At 37.3% G+C, this 19,147-nt stretch overlaps 1 protein-coding gene across 2 annotated transcripts; it reads left to right on the top strand.

The window, feature by feature from the left end:
* Positions 1-2,337: 2,337 nt before the first annotated feature.
* On the top strand, positions 2,338-11,384 carry LOC132854061 (tumor necrosis factor receptor superfamily member 14-like). 2 transcript variants are annotated; one of them, XM_060882202.1, is made up of 9 exons: positions 2,338-2,589; positions 5,036-5,377; positions 7,650-7,772; positions 7,933-8,088; positions 9,025-9,112; positions 9,246-9,418; positions 9,513-9,553; positions 9,761-9,801; positions 10,000-11,384. In XM_060882202.1, the coding sequence occupies exons 2-8, from the start codon at positions 5,185-5,187 to the stop codon at positions 9,776-9,778; spliced, it is 792 nt and encodes a 263-aa protein (XP_060738185.1). In that variant the 5' UTR covers positions 2,338-2,589; positions 5,036-5,184; the 3' UTR covers positions 9,779-9,801; positions 10,000-11,384. The 2 variants fall into 2 exon arrangements, with proteins under 2 accessions (XP_060738185.1, XP_060738184.1); XM_060882201.1 differs by lacking the exon at positions 2,338-2,589 and adding an exon at positions 2,930-3,114.
* Positions 11,385-19,147: the final 7,763 nt, after the last annotated feature.

The raw sequence follows: 19,147 nt of genomic DNA, 5'->3' as shown, positions 1-19,147 counted from the left end.
CCTCTCTTTCAGAAACGGGCTTAATTTAACCTGCTCTCTCGGGTTTAACTTACCTCCCTTTCTGAAACGGAATACCCAGAGTGTCCCTCATTTCTGGGTTAACATACTCAGAGTTTTCACTTAACCTCCTTTCTGAAACAGGCCCCTGTTCTAAAGATTTTGCCATATTACAAATTTACTTTAGAAAACACTGACACTGGAGCTTCCATAAATGTAAAATTATATAAACATCACTGTTTATTTTTAAAGCAACACATTCTGACCAATCAGATTTGAGCATTCAGCTGCAGTTAGTTTTTAGATAGTGTCCCTTATAAAAAAAAACCTTGAGTCAAATATTTCACTGTGACTTTGACCTACTTAGAGAAGTGATGCTTTCTATTAACAATCGCTAAATGTTGATGAAGCAGCATGCCATGTAGCTCTACTCCCTCTTAAGCGATTTATGTTCCCCTATGGGCCTGTGTGATGTCCAAAGTAATGTATCTTAATCACTGCTGCAAAAATACAAAAATATAACAGAAAGAACGAAAGTCTCTCGTCTCGTCTCGTCTCGTCTCGTCTCTTCTCTTTTCTTAATGTCATTTGAGAGTACATTCTGTTTTATTTTAGCGTCTGCTCTCAAATTTCAGGGGATTTTTGTACTTTTGCTTTTGGTTCTGTGCTTTCTGTTTGCCTGAGCGTCACCATAGAGACGCGTCTCCGGAGTACTAGCGCGCTTCCGGACTACACTTCCCATTCACCACCAGTCACGCACATTATCACTGCCACCTGTTTCTCATCTCCGCTCCCTTTAAAACTACACATGAAACTACAACTTGAAATCTGTGCGAGGTCTCGACTAGTCTCGGTACTTTCATTCTGAGCGGTTTCCTGTGTTCTGATTTCCTGATATTACTCTGTTTCCTGTTTCTGACTCTTTTCTGCCTGCCCCGACCGTTGCCTGTCCTCTGATATTTGTACCTCTGCCCGTCCTGATTATTGCCTGTCTGACTACTCTTCTGATTGTTATTAAAACTAAGCTGCAAATGGATCCACAGCCGTATGCCTCCTCATTACAACAGCATATATGGGACTGTTAATTCTCTATATAGTATTTATTTTTTAAACACCCTAAAGCTAAAATCTAAAGATGGGGGGTTAAATTCCCAATGTTATTAATCTTTCAGATAGTATATTTTTAATATCTTAATGCTTGTAAAATCCAAGGCTGGATTAATGGGATTGTTAGTAGCTCAAAATATTGTGTTGTGGTCAAAATTAAGAAGGATGCAGATTGTACTCAGTGTGTGTCTGTTCCACGTTATATTGTGTAGGGAGAGAAACAGATACAGTATCTCACAGAAGTAAATACACCCCTCACATTTTTGTAAATATTTTATTATATCTTTTCATATGACAACACTGAATAAATGAAATCACGATTGGTTTGGTGAGCTCATTAAGCCTTGAACTTCATAGACAGGTGCATCCAATTACGAGAAAAGGTATTTAAAGTGGCCAATTGCAATGTAAATTAGTGAGTGTACAGTTGTATAACAGTGTGAATTTGCTGTCCCTTCAAAATAACTCAACACACAGCCATTAATGTCTAAACTGCTGGCCACAAAAGTGAGTGCACCCCTAAGTGAAAATGTCCAAATTGAGCCCAAAGTGCCAATATTTTGTGTGGCCACCATTATTCTATTTCTTCAGTGTCACATGAAAAGATATAATAAAATATTTACAAAAATGTGAAGGGTGTACTCACTTCTGTGAGATACTGTATAAACTAGAATTATAACAGAAAAAAGATATTAGGTACAATGCAGAATGTCAATTACAGAATTTGGCAGACAAACAGGAAACCAGGCAGGACAGTGATTCTTTCATCTCCAGAATATTTCAAGGAACTAATCTTTTAGGTAGAATGAGGATAACTTCTTCCTGCAAATCTAATCAGTAGATTACAGTAAGGAAGTTTCTTCCAGCCTAGACTTCCTGATTAGTGCAGTGAGTAAGGCTTTTACAATATTAAACTAAGCACCAGTTTCATTTATAGGCATTGGCAGTGAATTGCTGTTACATTTCAGAGAAACAGCTGAAATGGAGTGAGTTTCTTTTTTACTTCTCACTATCCTACATGCTGCACTAGCAATAAATCCGCAATAAAATGGATACCTTCCCCCATCTGTCTGCCTCAGCTAAACAAATAGTGCTGAGTCTCAAATCTCCTCATATATTCATTCATTCATCTTCTACCGCTTATCCGAACTACCTCGGGTCACGGGGAGCCTGTGCCTATCTCAGGCGTCATCGGGCATCAAGGCAGGATACACCCTGGACGGAGTGCCAACCCATCGCAGGGCACACACACACTCTCATTCACTCACGCAATCACACACTACGGACAATTTTCCAGAGATGCCAATCAACCTACCATACATGTCTTTGGACCGGGGGAGGAAACCAGAGTAGCCGGAGGAAAACCCCGAGGCACGGGGAGAACATGAAAACTCCACACACACAAGGCGGAGGCGGGAATCGAACCCCCAACTATGGAGGTGTAAGGCGAACGTGCTAACCACTAAGCCACCGTGCACCCCCCAGGTAATTTTCAATAAAGATCAAATTTTTTTCATGATGAGTTTTCGGTTCATGACAACAATCAAGACAGTCTGGAATGTTTTAAATAGAAACAGGGCTTGTCAGGTATTGAGCCTGAATGAGTCGATGAACATTACACTTTGCCTTAGAAGGCAGGCGGACAGGATTGTTTTGGCTTTTTCACGTCATCTTATAACTAAACGCTGCATGTAATTCTCCTTATAATATTTTACAAAATGTCTAATATGTCACAAGACATAATCAGATGTTAGTTCACATGACTGCTGGCGACGTGGCTTTTTTAAACTTGCTGTCAGACAACAAACCCCGCCTTTGACCAAACACAACAACCATCGCTCTGATAGGAGGGGAAAACTAGGAGGTTGTCCATGGAGGTTGTATTATTCATAAAGAAATAGAAACAAGACAGGAATATCTGAATTTTAATTAGAAGGACATGTTTACTGCTCACTGATTACTCAATATGCCGCAACGGAAGCAGAGGATTTGCACAGATGTCACGACGAAGTAAGAATCTATTGTGTGTGTGTGTGTGTGTGTGTGTGTGTGTGTGTGTGTGTGTGTGTGTGTGTGTGTGTGTGTGTGTGAGTGAATATTTTCAGTGACACGCTATTTCTTGATTTATGGACAGTGTCTGTGCAGTGTGTGACTCACACATGAAAGTACCGGGGTGGTATCAGCTGTTAGAGGATAATAATCAAGTTCAGAAGGACAATGTCATTTCTCTACCCTGATATTGATTATTTCCTTCTAATGTCTCCCTCCGTCAGGTTTTATTCCTTACATAATAACCTTTACAGTTATTAAGTGTTGGGTTGTTTAAAATGAAAACAATATAGAAATATTTTGTTTGCTGTGATACTTGTGAAGCTTGAGCAACTTAGCAATTTACTTTTATTTTCATTGTCATTTAATATATGTTCTATACGCCTGCTTCTTTTACTTTCTCTTTCTCTTGTGCTCTTTGATGAATTCCAAAATTAGCCTGAAGATTAGTTCCTCAGAAGCAGAGATGTACTGCATTGGAAAATCCCTCATACAGGATATTATAGTGAATTCAGATCTCTCACCATCAGCAATTGTCTAATCAGTCAATATTGTGGTAGCAGCATAATGGAAAATATCATGAGGCATTGTTTTTTGCATCATACTGTGTAAACTCTAGAGACTGTCATGTATGGAAACCTTAGGAGATTAGCGATTTTTGAAATGATTGGCCGGGCAAATAAATAAGGGGTTGTGCTTGTGTTCCTAATAAATTGGGCAGTGAGTGTACTAGGCAAGTGAAAGCTGTTGTGACTGCATTTACTGTGTGTCAGCCACTGAATAAATGTTCATTCATTCATTCATCTTCTACCGCTTATCCAAACTACCTCAGACAATTTTCCAGAGATGCCAATCAACCTACCATGCATGTCTTTTGACCGGTGGCCGCCGTGCCCCCCTGAATGAATGTTAATGTTCATAAATCTCTATTTTAAACTCCATTAAATTACAGTATATACTGAGAAGAGGAATGAAAGTCAGTCGTAGTAAGACTGAGTACATGTGTGTGAATGAAAGGGAGGGAAGTGGAACAGTAAGGTTACAGGGTGAAGAGGTGAAGAAGGTACAGGAGTTTAAGTACTTGGGGTCAACAGTCCAGAGTAATGGAGAGAGTGGGAAAGAAGTAAAGAAGCGAGTGCAGGCAGGTTGGTGTGGGTGGAGAAAGGTGTCAGGAGTTCTGTGTGATAGGAAAATTTCAGCAAGAATCAAGGGGAAGGTGTACAGGACAGTGGTGAGGCCGGCCGTGCTGTATGGTTTAGAGACAGTGTCACTGAAGAAGAGACAGGAGTCAGAGCTTGAGGTAGCCAAACTGAAGATGTTGAGGTTCTCTTTGGGTGTGACAAGATTGGACAGGATTAGGAACGAGTACATCAGAGGGACAGCTCATGTTGGACGTTTGGGGGACAAAGTTAGGGAGGTGAGATTAAGATGGTTTGGACATGTTCAGAGGAGGGAGAGTGAGTATATTGGTAGGAGAATGTTTGACATGGAGCTGCCAGGCAGGAGGCAAAGAGGAAGGCCAAAGAGGAGGTATATGGATGTAATTAATGAGGATTTGAAGCTAGTGGGTGCAAGTGTTGAGGATGCAGAAGATAGGGTTAGGTGGAGAGAGATGATTCGCTGTGGCGACCCCTGAAGGGAAAAGCCGAAAGAAGAAGAAGAAGAAATTACAGTATATACTGGCAGAGAATGTTATTTTATTTGCATGCATTTGTGTTGTTCCTTAAGGTTATAGTCTGTTTATACAATATTGGAACATGGAAAATGTGATATCCTAATGTTCCATTTAGCTGTTCAGTCATTTGTTTCCCAGAAGATGAGTTTTGTGTATGTAGCTATTAATATCCTGATGGATTCATCATGTATTATGCCTTCTTTTCAGCTTTGTCCACAAATGGAAGAGCATAACATGGACCCATGACAAGTTATGACGTTTTGGAGCAGAATTCCCAGAAGAGGACTGGCTTCAGTGGGATAAAAATTTGCTGTATGTGCAAACAGATGAATTGAGACAAGCAGTGAGAAGCACTTATGAAGTGTGGAGGGGAAACATTTTTGGATTTTTTTTCCCAAGAAAAACCCAGCACTTTAAAGATGTTGTTTAGTTTGAAGCATATATTTATTTTTGCTGCTATTTTCCTCCTGAACATTGATCTATGTTTTTGTGCTTGTGCTCGAGCAGAGTATGAGATCAATAAAGAATGTTGCCCCATGTGTGCACCTGGTAAGTCAAATGTGCATAATATACAGATATGCTACATTTCAAGCCAAATGTTTCTATATGAGAGACATTCAAACAACATTTCATAATTTCACATACCATCATTCATTTCATTTTAAAATACATTTCCTGTGAAAATTAGGATATCTAATTAATTTTTATAAAGTTAAAAAAACATCATTTAAAAACTTTGACAGTAGGAATGAATAATGCTCAGTGAACAGGATACTATATATAGGGTCATGAGATGCATTAAATGATAAGCAATAACGTGGTGCTTGTCTTCTAGTCATTGTGATAGATGCAGAGAAATGAGCAGGCATGAAATCCTAATTGAATTTGGCAAGGGCCAATTTGTTATAGGCAGACAACTGTTTCAGTGCAGCATCTCCAAAACATTGTTCGGTGATCCTTGTCAGCAGTGGTGATTACCTACCGACAATGGTCCAAGGAGGGAGAAACCTCAAACCAGCAGCAGGGTGTTGTGTGAGAGAAAGGCATCTGTGGCACAAGTCACTAAAATATTTAATGCTGGTTTTGGAATGAATGTGTACAGCACACACTGCTGTGTATGGGTCTGCGTAGATGCAAACTGTCAAGAGTTCTAATCACTGTACACTTTCAAAGGCGCCTACAATCAGTGGTCCTTGGAGCAATGTAAGATGGTTGTCTGGTCTGATATGTCCCATTCTTCTGCAGCTTGATGCTCTGGTCAATGTTCTGCTGGAGAACCCTGGTACCAGACATTCATGTGTATGCCATTTGGGCAAGTGCCATTTACCTAAAATCTGTGGTGAACCAGGTACACAATTCATGATAATGGTATTGCCATTAGGGCAATAATGAAATCGATATGGATCGATATGGAGACCAGAATGGACTAAGAGAGTAGTCGTGTAAATTGGAATGCGTCTACTCGCCCCAAGACCAAACAATCCAAATCTTATCTGCTTTCGGCTCCCCCTCAACCAGCACTGGCCTCGGCCAAGGCCGCTGTTGGAACAACAATTCCCCTGGAAGAGCACTGCAGCAAGACGCTCTTGCGTTCCTTCCCCCACTTCTACTGATTGTTGACTCTCTTTGTGACCTAATCAAGGTTGTCTCCATGGCAATTTGCTGTGTATCGCTATGACAATCTTGCGGACTGAGGCACCAAGATTTGATGCCGGGAGCAACGACTCTCCAGGCCTACACTTACATACATACACACACACACATATAAAGATATGCACTCACCCCCCACCCCCTATCCCACGCCTTCGCCGCTTTGTACCGCCAGTCTGACAAGCGGGTCTTTGACCAGCGCCAAAGATAAAGGCCGCAGGACCTGATGGCTGCTTGCCTGTGCTGGATTACCTCCACCCCTCCCCTGTTGCAAGTCGTGTGTTTATGGCGTACTGTTTATGTGCTTATGTTGCTGAGGTGTTTTTTTCCTGTTCCCACACTGTACTCCCCACCGGAGCATAGTCTGGGGGTTGTTGTTTTTTTCTCCTCCCTTCCCACATGTTATGCTGTATTTCTTTTCAATCCCCTGTCTTCCTGCCCTGTCCTCCCCTTGTCATATTGTATGTATTGTATGTATGGGCAGGTTGATGGCTAATTTCGCTGGTTACCTGTGACCAGTGACAATAAAGGCTACTACTACTACTAAAATAAAATCTATTGAAGAGAAGAATTTGTAAATGGGAGTATAATTGTCAGAGAATAAAGACCTCCACACATGGGTCAAGACAAAATCAACAATATAATTAGAAATTGATTTGCTGGATTGTTAATTAGAAGAACACACCTTATTCTATTTAGCAATGGGTCCACAGTTAGTTAAAGTCTCCTCTTAGAATAATTTCATGGATTCAAACTGTTTCTATTGGTATGGTAGTGTGGACTACAAGTAGCCAACATTATGCACAATGTGTGACTGTAATAATACAAATCTAAACTTCCAGTCAACGTGTCCACCATAATTTCATATTAAGGGCTTATATGTGCACTTTGAGTTAAACTGTACTCTTTGAGCCCAGTGGTTCTGCTGAAAAGGTTATTGAACCATGTCAGTTCCTGTTTGTGAAGGGAGGTAGGAGGTTTGTATATGGATAAAACAGGGTTAGAGGTTTTACCCAAATGAGACATTATGATGTCCTACTTAAAACAGTAGGTGTCAGATGAGTTTCCGCAATTAATCATTTAGTCAGGATTCCTTAATAATTTATAGTTTCACTAAGTTAAAGATTTATTAAAGCATTAGTCTGACATGTTCAACTTTCATATCTTTCAGGAAGCCATGTTTATAGGCATTGCACAGAATTTGTCAGCACAACTTGTGCGCCGTGTGTTGACTCTTTCACTTCTGAGCCAAATGGTCTTCAACAATGCTTTAGCTGTGCAGTGTGTGATACTGGTATGTTTGTCCTTTGTAGGAAATCTGCATTCTTACAGATTTTATACAATTTTCATACACATTAAAACAATGTTTATTACCATGTGCTTTTAATATAATAAAAAATATTGTCCTCGAAATGTTCCATTCATTGATCTATGCGTTATCTGTACCTGTACAGGGCAAGGCTTACAAGTAAAAACAGCCTGCACAAGAATTTCAGATACAGTTTGTGAGCCACTAGAGGGATTGTACTGTACTAATTATGAGAAGAGTAGTTGTACACAGGCTGTGGAACACACACAGTGTAGCCCTGGACAATATATAAAGCAGAAAGGTTGGTATAATATATCTGCTATGTACTGTAATCATTCCCACACAATGAAACTACAGTGATACCTCGAGATACGAGTGCTTTGACATACGAATTTTTTGAGATACGAGCTGTGATTCGACCAAATTTTTGCTTTGCGATACGAGCAAATTTTTGAGATACGAGCATCCGATCCGCCGCCGCCGAAACAAAGATCCCCAACAACCACGTGTGCTCTGTTTCCCCTGCCTCAGCTTCCCGCGTCTCACTCGGTTAAAGCCGCCTTTCCACTGCACACGACAAACGACAGGTTTTTATTAAAACGACCGGCAGATGTTAGTGAGGAAAGAGTGACAAAAAAGGCAAAAACAAGTGAAGAGAAAAGCGATGAAGAAAATTAAGCAAAATTAATGTAAAGAAAACAGAAATTGTAGCAATTAAGTTCAGTTAAGAGAATTTCAGTTAAGTTCGTTAATTTTAGTGAAGTTTAGTTAAGTTCCATTTAAGTGTAAAGTAGTTCCATTTAAGTGTAAAGAGTGCGAGTAAGTGAACGAAAGTGAAAGTGTAATTCCTCCTAACTCCTCCGCCTGTTTACTCCTCTCTCAACCTCCGTGCGCATCTTCCGTAAAGTAAAACCAGTTTATTTTTTTAACATTCTCTTTTATTACTGTATGTTTTTATACAATATTTGTCATTTATAAATACAGGTACTGTACATTTTTCATATTCAAAACACATAAACAAAACAACTGGAGTGGAATTTTGCGAGCTGGAACGGATTAATGGGATTTCAATTAATTTAAATGGGGAAAATTGCTTTGAGATACGAGCAATTTGAGATACGAGCAAGGTCACGGAACGAATTAAACTCTTATCTCAAGGTATTACTGTAATTACTAGGCTGCAAATGTTGCAAAAAGGATTTTGTACTGTTTCTCAGCAGATTTCATCTCTTTACAGGAACAGCACATGATGATGCTGAATGTGCTGAATGTAAAAATGGTACCTACTCTGATGGCTCACTTGAAATGTGCAAACTACATACAAAGTGAGTGTTTACTTGACTAAACTGCTGATACCACAGAATGTATGCAATGTATTGACAAAATGTATACCACAGAATATACTCTAGAAACCTGTTGAATAATGATGAATAATGATATCTGGATTCTTTTGGACAGGTGTGAAGATTTAGGACTTGAAGAAATTAAACCAGGAACAACGATATCTGATGTTGAGTGTGGAAATAAAATCAATTTAGTGGCCCTTATAATTGGAATCATAGTTTTCATTGCAGTTGTGGCTGTTGTAGTCATTTTTGTCAAAATTAAACATAAGTTTAGCCGATGTTCAGGTAAGTGTTTCAAACTAATCTTACAAAATAGATTACATTATAAGAAAATGCTGATTAAAAAACTATTTTTCTAAAAACTGTCCTTTTTAAACAGATTGGAATGCTGAGAAGGAACGAGGTACAAAAACTGAACTTGTAAGTATAAATATTCATGCAAATGTTAATGTAAATATAATGAACCAGTTATGCAAGAAGATTAATTCTAGAATGAATATTTGACAAAAGATTCTAAGATTATTAAATATTTTCTCTGTTCATAAATGTATGTTAATATATGAACATATGTTAATTTTTTCATATATGTATAGAAAACTGATTTTAATTTTGTTTTTCCCATCCAAGAAAATACTCACTCCATAGACAGTATTTCTATAATAAAAGAGGTAAGAGTCATGCTAGGAAGTCTTTTTTATTAGAAATGTAAAAATTTATTCCCTGTATGATAAAATGTAAAATTAAATATTTTGTTTTTTTATTAATTGTTTGACTCTTTAAATAATTCTATATTTTATAATGTCTTTTAAAGAGAGATGCTGACTACTATTTTATAGCAAGAACTAAAATATAATTTTCATTGTTAGAACTTACAGGACAAAAGATCAGGACACGAGGTGAACATGCTGTCCTTACTGGGGATCTAGACATCAGAGTCATAATAAAGGAAGAAAAATGCAATGCCAAAGCCTTTTTTTAGGGACTGGATGGACTGCATTACTGCTGGACGTCACTGCATTCATCTGAAACTGATGTCTGATCAGAAGAGTCACTTCCTTGTCTGAAGACCCGCCTCTTCAATAATCAAGATGAACCTAACACTAATTTCTCTCTGTGAGGGTTTTAGCTTGATGGAGGACTTATTATTGTAGTGAGACAATGAGAAAGAACACTCTGAACTCTTGACTTGTTTGTATTTGGAGGAATTTCACAGAGACAAAATTTTATATTGTACTTAACTCTAGGACTCTTAACGCTGCTGGAGAAAACAGGAAAAAATAGTGCTTTGAAATTCTGCTTGCTATCAAAATTTCACAAGAAGTTATTCAAAAGGGATAATTGTGCATGTGCAAGTTTTAAAACATTTACTTTAATATTGTTATTTTATTTTGTAGAACAAATTATTTACAACAAATTCTAATTAAATTACAATGAAGCATAAATTACTAAATAACCATTAATCAAGTTTTACTCACATTATAAAATCAAATATGATGATACCAATTCACAACACAATCATATCATAAAATTAGATAAAGAATAGTGACTATAGCCAAAATTATTGACTTTCCAGAGGGATGTTTTGAATAAATGCAAGCTAATGCAAACTTACATTTTATTCTCAGACTCCAGGAAATAACTATTTAACCATAAACCAATTTCCCTGGAGGTGAATATCAGGCTGCTCATCACATATATGTAAAATCCCCTCATCATCCATTTCTATTGGGAAAAACAGTGAAGTTTCAACAAACAAGTCTGTTGGTTAAAAATCTAATTTAGCATAATTACAGTCATGAAAAAACAGTGTCTAAAACAGTTGAAAATTTGCCAGAAACTGGAACAATGAGCATTTTTTAAGTATTCAAGACCTTCCTGGTAACGTTTCACAAATTGCAGTATATTCAGTAAATACAGCCTCTGTATACTGTATAAATATAGCCTCTGTATATAAATGCAGTACTTTGTGGTCAGATAAGACCAAAATAGGATTTCGGTCACATACACCATTAGCATGCTTAACCACACAAGGAAAAAACACCTGATATTCCACTGTAAAATATGGAGGTGGATCAGTGATGCATGGGGCTGTTTGACTGGTTGGTGATTTTAAGGGCTTTCACATCAGAATATAATGCCCCAAGATTCCTCTTCAAATGACACTTGCTAGATGTTATAGGAAATAAAACAGTGGTGGTTTTCTCTCTAGGGCAGGTGTCACAAAATATTAATTAAATGTAAACAAACTCAAGGGATTTGGTTGTTTTCACAGTAGCATTTGTTGTAGAAATACAGACACAAAAATCATATTGCTTTATAAAAAACTATTCCCTTGATCTCAAAATGTCACATGATATACATAGTAAATGTATCATTAAGGTAAAACATTAAGGTCAAATTAGATTTTAACTAATTAACTAAAGTATTTATTTATTTATTTGTTTGTTTGTCTGTTTGCTTGTTTGTTTTAAAGACTATAAACTGCATGTGAAACAATTGTTCAAATATATTATCATCTATGGTGTGTTCCCATAGTCATAGGAAATGACTCATTAATCTGAGACCACTTTGAACCCTGAAAATCAGACTAATTCCTATTTACACTAACAACTTTGGACTGTAGCAAATAACTAGAATGGCTCATATTCTTCATGAATTTGGCACTTGATGTCACCTGACTGTTTTCACTGATCTCAAAGTGCATGTATCAGTATATTATTTTCTTTGTATTTCATTTTATGTTTTCATGAGTTGTTAAACTCTTCACAACAGCATCTTTTGTATTTTCAGTGCAGGGGAAAAGCAAAGAGGCATTATGAGTCTGTTTTGCATTGTGAGTCTGTTTTGCTTTCAACAAACAAAACTACATTTAGACTGGTCTCACCACCTCATGAGATCTGGGCTCATTCCAAACATGTAGATTTGGCCCAGACAGAAAGTAAAAGCACAAGAGTTCATTTACAATAAATGAAAGCCGCTTTGTGTAAACTGAAACCCTTATTGAAGAAGTGTCAGGTGTCAGTACTTTGTTGTTTTCACCACAGGGCAGTCTTCAGGACAGACTTTGTGGTTTCTCTTAAACATTCCATGCTGCATTTTGTGTCTTAATAACTAAAAGTGAGACAGAAAATATAGGCAGGTGAAGAAACAACAGATAATTGCTTTTATAATTGATTGTAAATTATGAACACAACAAATTCTGTTGATTTTTGATCAAGAAGAAAACTCATCCTCTACAAATATATTAAAAATAAGAAGAAAAAATAGCCATTGTGTCTACAAAATTTTGAACACCTTTCATATAAAGTCTTAGAACTTAAAATGTTATGCCCAATTTGAATCATTAGGAGACATCAGGCAGAGTAAAAATCGTCATTAGGAATTGTAGGTACATTCTCTGACTCTTCAAATCATGTGATAAGCAACAATGCTGACTGAGGACCTGAAAATGAAGCTATATGACACTGGTTTGCAATTACCACTGTCTTAAATGTCACTGCATGTCATACAGGGCTGTTAAGAGGAACTGTGAAGGTCAAGGCAAGATCCTGAAATGGAAAAGTCTCAGATAGACCTGTGTCGGAACTTAGAGCCCGTCTCCAAGTCGGCACATATCAGGGTGAATTATACTGATATACTTTATAATGCTTTTATACTATATAATTGTTACTTAAACTTAATTTACTGATAGCACTAACATTAATACGAATTAAAACAATGGGAAAGCTCCTCAGACCTGGATGAGAATGAGCAAAGTTCTTTATTGTGGTCAATCAGCTAACAATTCTCTAAGAGAAATTGCCAATTTGAAAGTAACAAAAGAAATCCCAAAAACCCAAAAGAAAAAGCATCTTCATGAAGAGCATCGGCATGCAAAAACAAAAACCCTCAGGACGGTCCTGCAAAGTAACGGTTTTTTACACATACACATTTGGCCCCAAAAATTCTCCTCTATATATACGCTTCCAAGCGCCTCCTTATCGGTTCCCCTCCTCACAGTACTCACTCTATGAGTCTGATTTTATGTCAAAAGTTATTATGTTAAAAGAAAGCTCTTATCTATTTGTCATCTTATATTGCCACTATTGCTAAACTATTGTTGCTATACTGTTATCACTATTGTTAAGCTATTGCTACTATAATGTTGCTTGTGAAAAAATCCATTTGTAAAAAATGGAGTTCTTTGATGACTCCTCTAAACTGCTAAAAGCTTCAACTTTGTTTTGATCGCATGTTTCATGTTATGATCTCAGTCTGTCCTTGCTCAGGCTGGAATTGTTTACCCTTATCTCAAGCTCCCGTTCCTTTATCTCCTCTAACTCCCCTTATCTCTCCTCAGACCCTTCGCCTCGAGGTCAGTCAGCTCATCCTAGTCGCCCCATCAGGTCCTCGCCTCACCATCCTCGTCCTTCTCCCTACCCAAGGCCAGTGCCCGCTGATGTCATGGAGAGCTATCGCCGCTTCCAGCTACTTCATATCACCCATGAGCTCATTACGTGTCTGGAACAGTTCTATTCTATGGCCCTGAGTCCCCTGTTTACACTCTTTCTTCTCCTGTCTGCTGAGTTACTATAATAAAGAGTGCCTCTTTTATTCACCCTCTGACTTCTGGTTAATAATATATAATATAATAATAATATAATATAATAATATAAATATATTCTCTTAAGGCTCCAGGATTTTTCACAACACCTGCTCATATGCAAAACAAAACTTATCTAATCAATGATGTGGCAGCAATGCAGTGCATACATTCATTCAGACAAGGACCAGCATCTTCATGTAGTGTTTCCACCAACAGTCAGAATGTGATCTCGTTGATTTTGACCATAACATGATTGGTGATGCTAGATAGGCTGGTGTGAGTATATCAGAAACTGCTGATCTCCTGGGATTTTCAAGAACAGCAGTATCCATAATTTAAATACATATAGTGATTGACAGTTCTGTTGTTGGAAATGCCTTGTTAAAGAGAGAGCTCAGAGGAAAAAGGTCAGATTTGTGCCAACAAGAAAGATACTGTATAGTAACTTAAATACTTTTCTTAAAAACTATGGTGAGCAGAAAAGGATTTCAGAACACGCAAAACATTGAACACAGGTGACGGTCTATTACAGCTGAAGATTAGATTGGGTTTCATTCCTGTCAGCCAAGAACAGGAAGCAGAGCCCATCATGAGCTCATCACATAAAGTGGACAGTTGAATAATAGGAAAAAAATAAACTCCAAAGGTGTAAAGAGTGATTATTTGAATTACTTGGTTTTTCCTGTTACATTTCTGGTGACTGTGTACTTCTGTTTTTTTTTACTTTACAGTTTCAGTCTTATAAATATAGAATTGCAAGATGAGCATTTACCACTGCTGAACATTTGTACATGTCAGCAAATGAGTTAGCCACATTTAGGGGCATGTGGCTTTTATTTACATTTTATTTATACATTTTTTTTTTTATGTATACCATGTATATATAACTCTGTGATTGAATTTATGAAGGAATTTATAAATGTGATGAATTACCTTGTACTGTAGCAATTTAATGACTCTGCTTTGTGTTTATGACTAAACACCTGTAGCCTTATTAACATACGGATTTGTCTTAGTACTAAACTTATAAGTTAATCGGCAAGGCTCACGTATATATATGATCAAAATATTAATAAACATTATTAATACACATGAATGAAAGACTTTTTTATTGTTAAAGAGTGCAGGGGCAAAGTCAAGATCTTTTTATTTATTAATTCCCCTTGCCATAGAATATTATTCCACACGGGACTAAGAAAGCAGATTTCTTGCCTGCTTCTTTACTAATCAAATAAAATAAAAACACATTAGCTATTAAAATGACTCCTGGTTTGTAGACACTCACCGTTCACTTTATTAGGAAGATCTGCACAACTGGACATCTAATCAGCAAAAAAAATCATTCAGATGCAGGTCAAGAACTTCAAGTAATTTTCACATTGGAATTAATAATAAAAGAAAGTGTGCTTTCTGTGACTTTAACTGTGCTGTGATTGTTGGTCCAAGAAGGGCTGGTTTAAGTATATAAGAAAATGCTGGAGATAACTGCAAGAATGGGCAAATGGACCAGTGTTCCTAAAAAGTGTATGATGTTACATGTTTAAATATAAATTACATCATTTAGAGCTGCAGTCTTGTGCAGATAAATTCTAGTTTGCAAAGAATCAAACAGTATATGGACAAAAAAATTTATACATAGTATGTTCTGTTATACCATATAGATTTATTTTATAAGATTATTTTATATTCACTAAACGTTACAAAAACCTATACAATAGACTACATTATTAATACTTGACAGACATATTAAAGTAATTGTACGGACCTGCGTGTCACTTAGTGACAAATTTTCCTGGCCTGCCTAGACAAAGCTTCGACAGACCCACTAAGGAGTGCGTCCTGTGTTTTGCACGAGTAAGCTGCTATCACGGCAGACAGTATAAATCAAGACTGGTCTTAACTTGGAGTGGGTTGTCCTGCGAAGCTTCGGCATCTTCAAAGGATCCTCTTCAAGTTCTTCTACCTAGTCTATTGTTTGAACTTTAGATGAAGGAGTCAGAAATAGACCTTCTTGTCTTGTCAAGGCTAGGAGCACAGTGAGAGTCATGTTTTTTGACTTCTCTAGTGTTTTTAACACCATCCAACCTGTGCCCCTGAGGGATAAGATGGTGAACATGGGAGTGGACCATCATCTGTCTGCCTGGATATTGGACTACCTCAGAGACCGACCACAGTATGTGAGGACTCTTGACTGTGAGTCTGACATGGTTGTCTGCAACACTGGAGCCCCGCAGGGAACGGTTCTGTCCCCGTTCCTCTTCATCGTCTAGACTGCAGACTTCATGTTCAGCTCAGCAAACTGTCAGCTGCAGAAGTTCTCTGATGACTCTGCCATCATCAGTTTGATCACAGATGATGATGACAGGGAGTACAGAGGACCGATCCAGAACTTTGTGGACTGGTGCCAGTGGAGCTGCCTCCAGTTAAATGTGGGGAAAACCAAAGAAATGGTGGTGGATTTCTGTAGGCACAAACAAACTTCATTATTACCACCAGTGAACATTCAGGGAAAGGACATTGTGAGAGTGGATGCTTACAAATACCTGGGTGTTCATCTGAACAGCAAACTGGACTGGACAGACAATACTGAGGCAATCTATAAGAACGGACTCTTTCTGCTGAGGAGACTAAGGTCTTTTGGAGTGAATCGGTGGTCGCCTCAGCCACATGGTATGCTGGTGCAGCAGCATCTCTACTGCAGAAAGGAATAGACTGGACAAGCTGATCAGGAAGGCCAGCTCAGTCCTGGGGATTCAGCTGGACAGTGTACAGGAGGTGGGAGAAAGGACGATGGTAGCAAAACCATCATTATTGCTGGAGAACGACTCTACGGTTTCATCTCTGAGCAGCTCCTTCAGTGACTTACTATTACATCCTAAGTGTCTGAAGGAGCGATACAAACGGTCATTTCTCCCTGCTGCTATTAGAATTTACAATCAAAGCTCCTCCCAGTGAACCAGTCACCATAATTACACAGTGGATACCTATTTAACTGCAATAATAACAATAACCAAGTATTTTAAACAACACGTGCAATAACAGAAATTTTAAAAACATGCAATATTACCTGTGTGCAATATGTCTGTTAACGTAACTACTTACTCGTGGTGTCTTTTTTCTTCTCTTTTTCTTCTTTGTATTTATACATTGTGTTTTTTTATATATTTGCATATATATATTTTATATATATATATCTTTCTCTCTGCTGCTGTAACTGAGAAATATGAATAAAGGTTCTCTTATCTTATCTTATCTTATCTTATCTTATCTTATCTTATCTTATCTTATCTTTTCTTATCTTATCTTTTCAGGGTCCTCACAATGGAAGGCCTTGTTTTTATAGTTTTTACAGTGATTTTTAACAGGTTAAAGCAATGTAATACAAATAAGTAAATGTAATATATGTAAAGAAAATAAAATAAAATTACAAATAAAATCTCCTTCAAATAATCAAACAATTCTAGCATAAGTAAAAGTAATTAAAATGCAAAGATAGTAACAAACAAAGAAACACTAAAGTGTTAGACTGCATTTGTTCTCTGATGCACAATACTTAAGCAATACAAATGTAGTACAATAACTAAGCATAATCTTGCCTATAGTAGAATGAACACCCGCTATTCAATACAACACGCTTTATATACTATTTTTTTTTTTTTTTTAGAACTGGGCACTTGCCTTGCATTTACCTGCCACTGTCCAGGACAGTGCACATGCTCTTGCGTAAGAATGATAGGCCCCAGTGTATATTAGGAAATCATTTGGTTACATGTCATTTTGTGATTATATGGAACAGCTTGTTCTATTTTCTTCTAGCCACATTCAACATTTAAATATATATTTCAATTATAGAAAATGGATACATATAAATGTAAATAAAAGCGATCAAAGCTCTCTTGAACTTCTGATAAATAAAACTTATTATCGCATAAATCGCATTTAGTCTTAATCTTCTTCCAGCTGTTCCTCTGCAATCTTGCAGTAGCAAGTCAAGTCAAGTCAAGAAGCTTTTATTGTCATTTCAACCATATATAGCTGTTGCAGTACACAGTAAAATGAGACAGCATTTTTCCAGGATCATGGTGCTACATAAAACAAAGACAGGGCTAAGGAATTGTAAGTGGTCTTAGCCACATAAAGTGCAATAACCAAGTATTTTAAACAACACGTGCAATAACAGAAATTTTAAAAACATGCAATATTACCTGTGTGCAATATGTCTGTTAACGTAACTACTTACTCGTGGTGTCTTTTTTCTTCTCTTTTTCTTCTTTGTATTTATACATTGTGTTTTTTTATTATCTTATTATCTTAAACTTATTATCGCATAAATCGCATTTAGTCTTAATCTTCTTCCAGCTGTTCCTCTGCAATCTTGCAGTAGCAAGTCAAGTCAAGTCAAGAAGCTTTTATTGTCATTTCAACCATATATAGCTGTTGCAGTACACAGTAAAATGAGACAGCATTTTTCCAGGATCATGGTGCTACATAAAACAAAGACAGGGCTAAGGAATTGTAAGTGGTCTTAGCCACTGTGCAATCTGGTGCAAACAGTGCAGGACAAGACAGACAAGACAATGCAGACAAAAAGTTACAAAACAATACAAAAAGTACAAAAAATACAATACACAAAAGACAATAAACATTTATGGCAGTTGGAATCATAATTTTATTTAATTCATAATCAATTGTTTCATTTCTGTAACCAAGTTTTCTACTTTCAGAAGTTTACAGTATTAGCAAACATCTGTTGCGTTTTTTCCTCTTTCCTTTCCCGTTTAGCTTCTCTATGCCTCTTCCTTTTTGCATTTCTCATTTGTTTTTGTTCACTTTGCTTTTGGACAGGAGTGTCTCATAAATTGTATCTGGGTTGAGGTTTAGCTTTGGGTGGAGGGGAATTCATCAATGCTACAATTCCATTCTCACTATTCTTACAACAATATTGAATATGCACAATAGTATATACCAGAAACAGTGTGACAGTTTGTAATGTGTGCAAAGTAAACAACATGGTTAAGAGTGATGTTTCTTTTAAAGTCGTTGCTGAGAGTGTAAGGTGCAATTGTCCAAGTCACAGTGAATGTGCAATCAGCAAAAAACAGCTGCAGTGTATTCTTTGTACGCATTGTTTTTCAAAACAGTGAAAGTTTCTTGTAGGCAATTTAGATAATCAAGTGCTAATGTTACTGCGAGAAGCCTGTGATTAATGTGATATCATTGTATGACCATGCTTCCATACTTATGCATGACCAATTCATCATGAGTTTCAGACTGGTATGGATATGCATTCAGTCTGCTGTACTATGGGATGCAACAACTGAGAATTTGGATACCACCAAAACCCTCCAGTCTTTGTAAAGTGCACTGTTATATTCGCTAGGCTGGCTGGCTAGTTACAGTGAGGGGAAAATTTATTTAATCCCCTGCTG

This window comes from Tachysurus vachellii, chromosome 11, assembly GCF_030014155.1.
Source record: "Tachysurus vachellii isolate PV-2020 chromosome 11, HZAU_Pvac_v1, whole genome shotgun sequence".
Classification (NCBI taxonomy): Eukaryota; Metazoa; Chordata; class Actinopteri; order Siluriformes; family Bagridae; genus Tachysurus; species Tachysurus vachellii.
The sequence above is the reverse complement of the archived record's forward strand: the minus strand, read 5'-3'. Positions and strand labels throughout refer to the sequence as shown.

Excerpts from the sequence above, each read along its gene's own strand:
- LOC132854061 (XM_060882202.1), top strand. The coding sequence starts at position 5,185 with ATGAAGTGTGGAGGGGAAACATTTTTGGATTTTTTTTCCCAAGAAAAA. Across the intron at positions 5,378-7,649 it reads TTGCCCCATGTGTGCACCTG|GAAGCCATGTTTATAGGCAT; the intron begins GTAAGTCAAATG and ends CATATCTTTCAG. Across the intron at positions 7,773-7,932 it reads CTGTGCAGTGTGTGATACTG|GGCAAGGCTTACAAGTAAAA; the intron begins GTATGTTTGTCC and ends GTACCTGTACAG.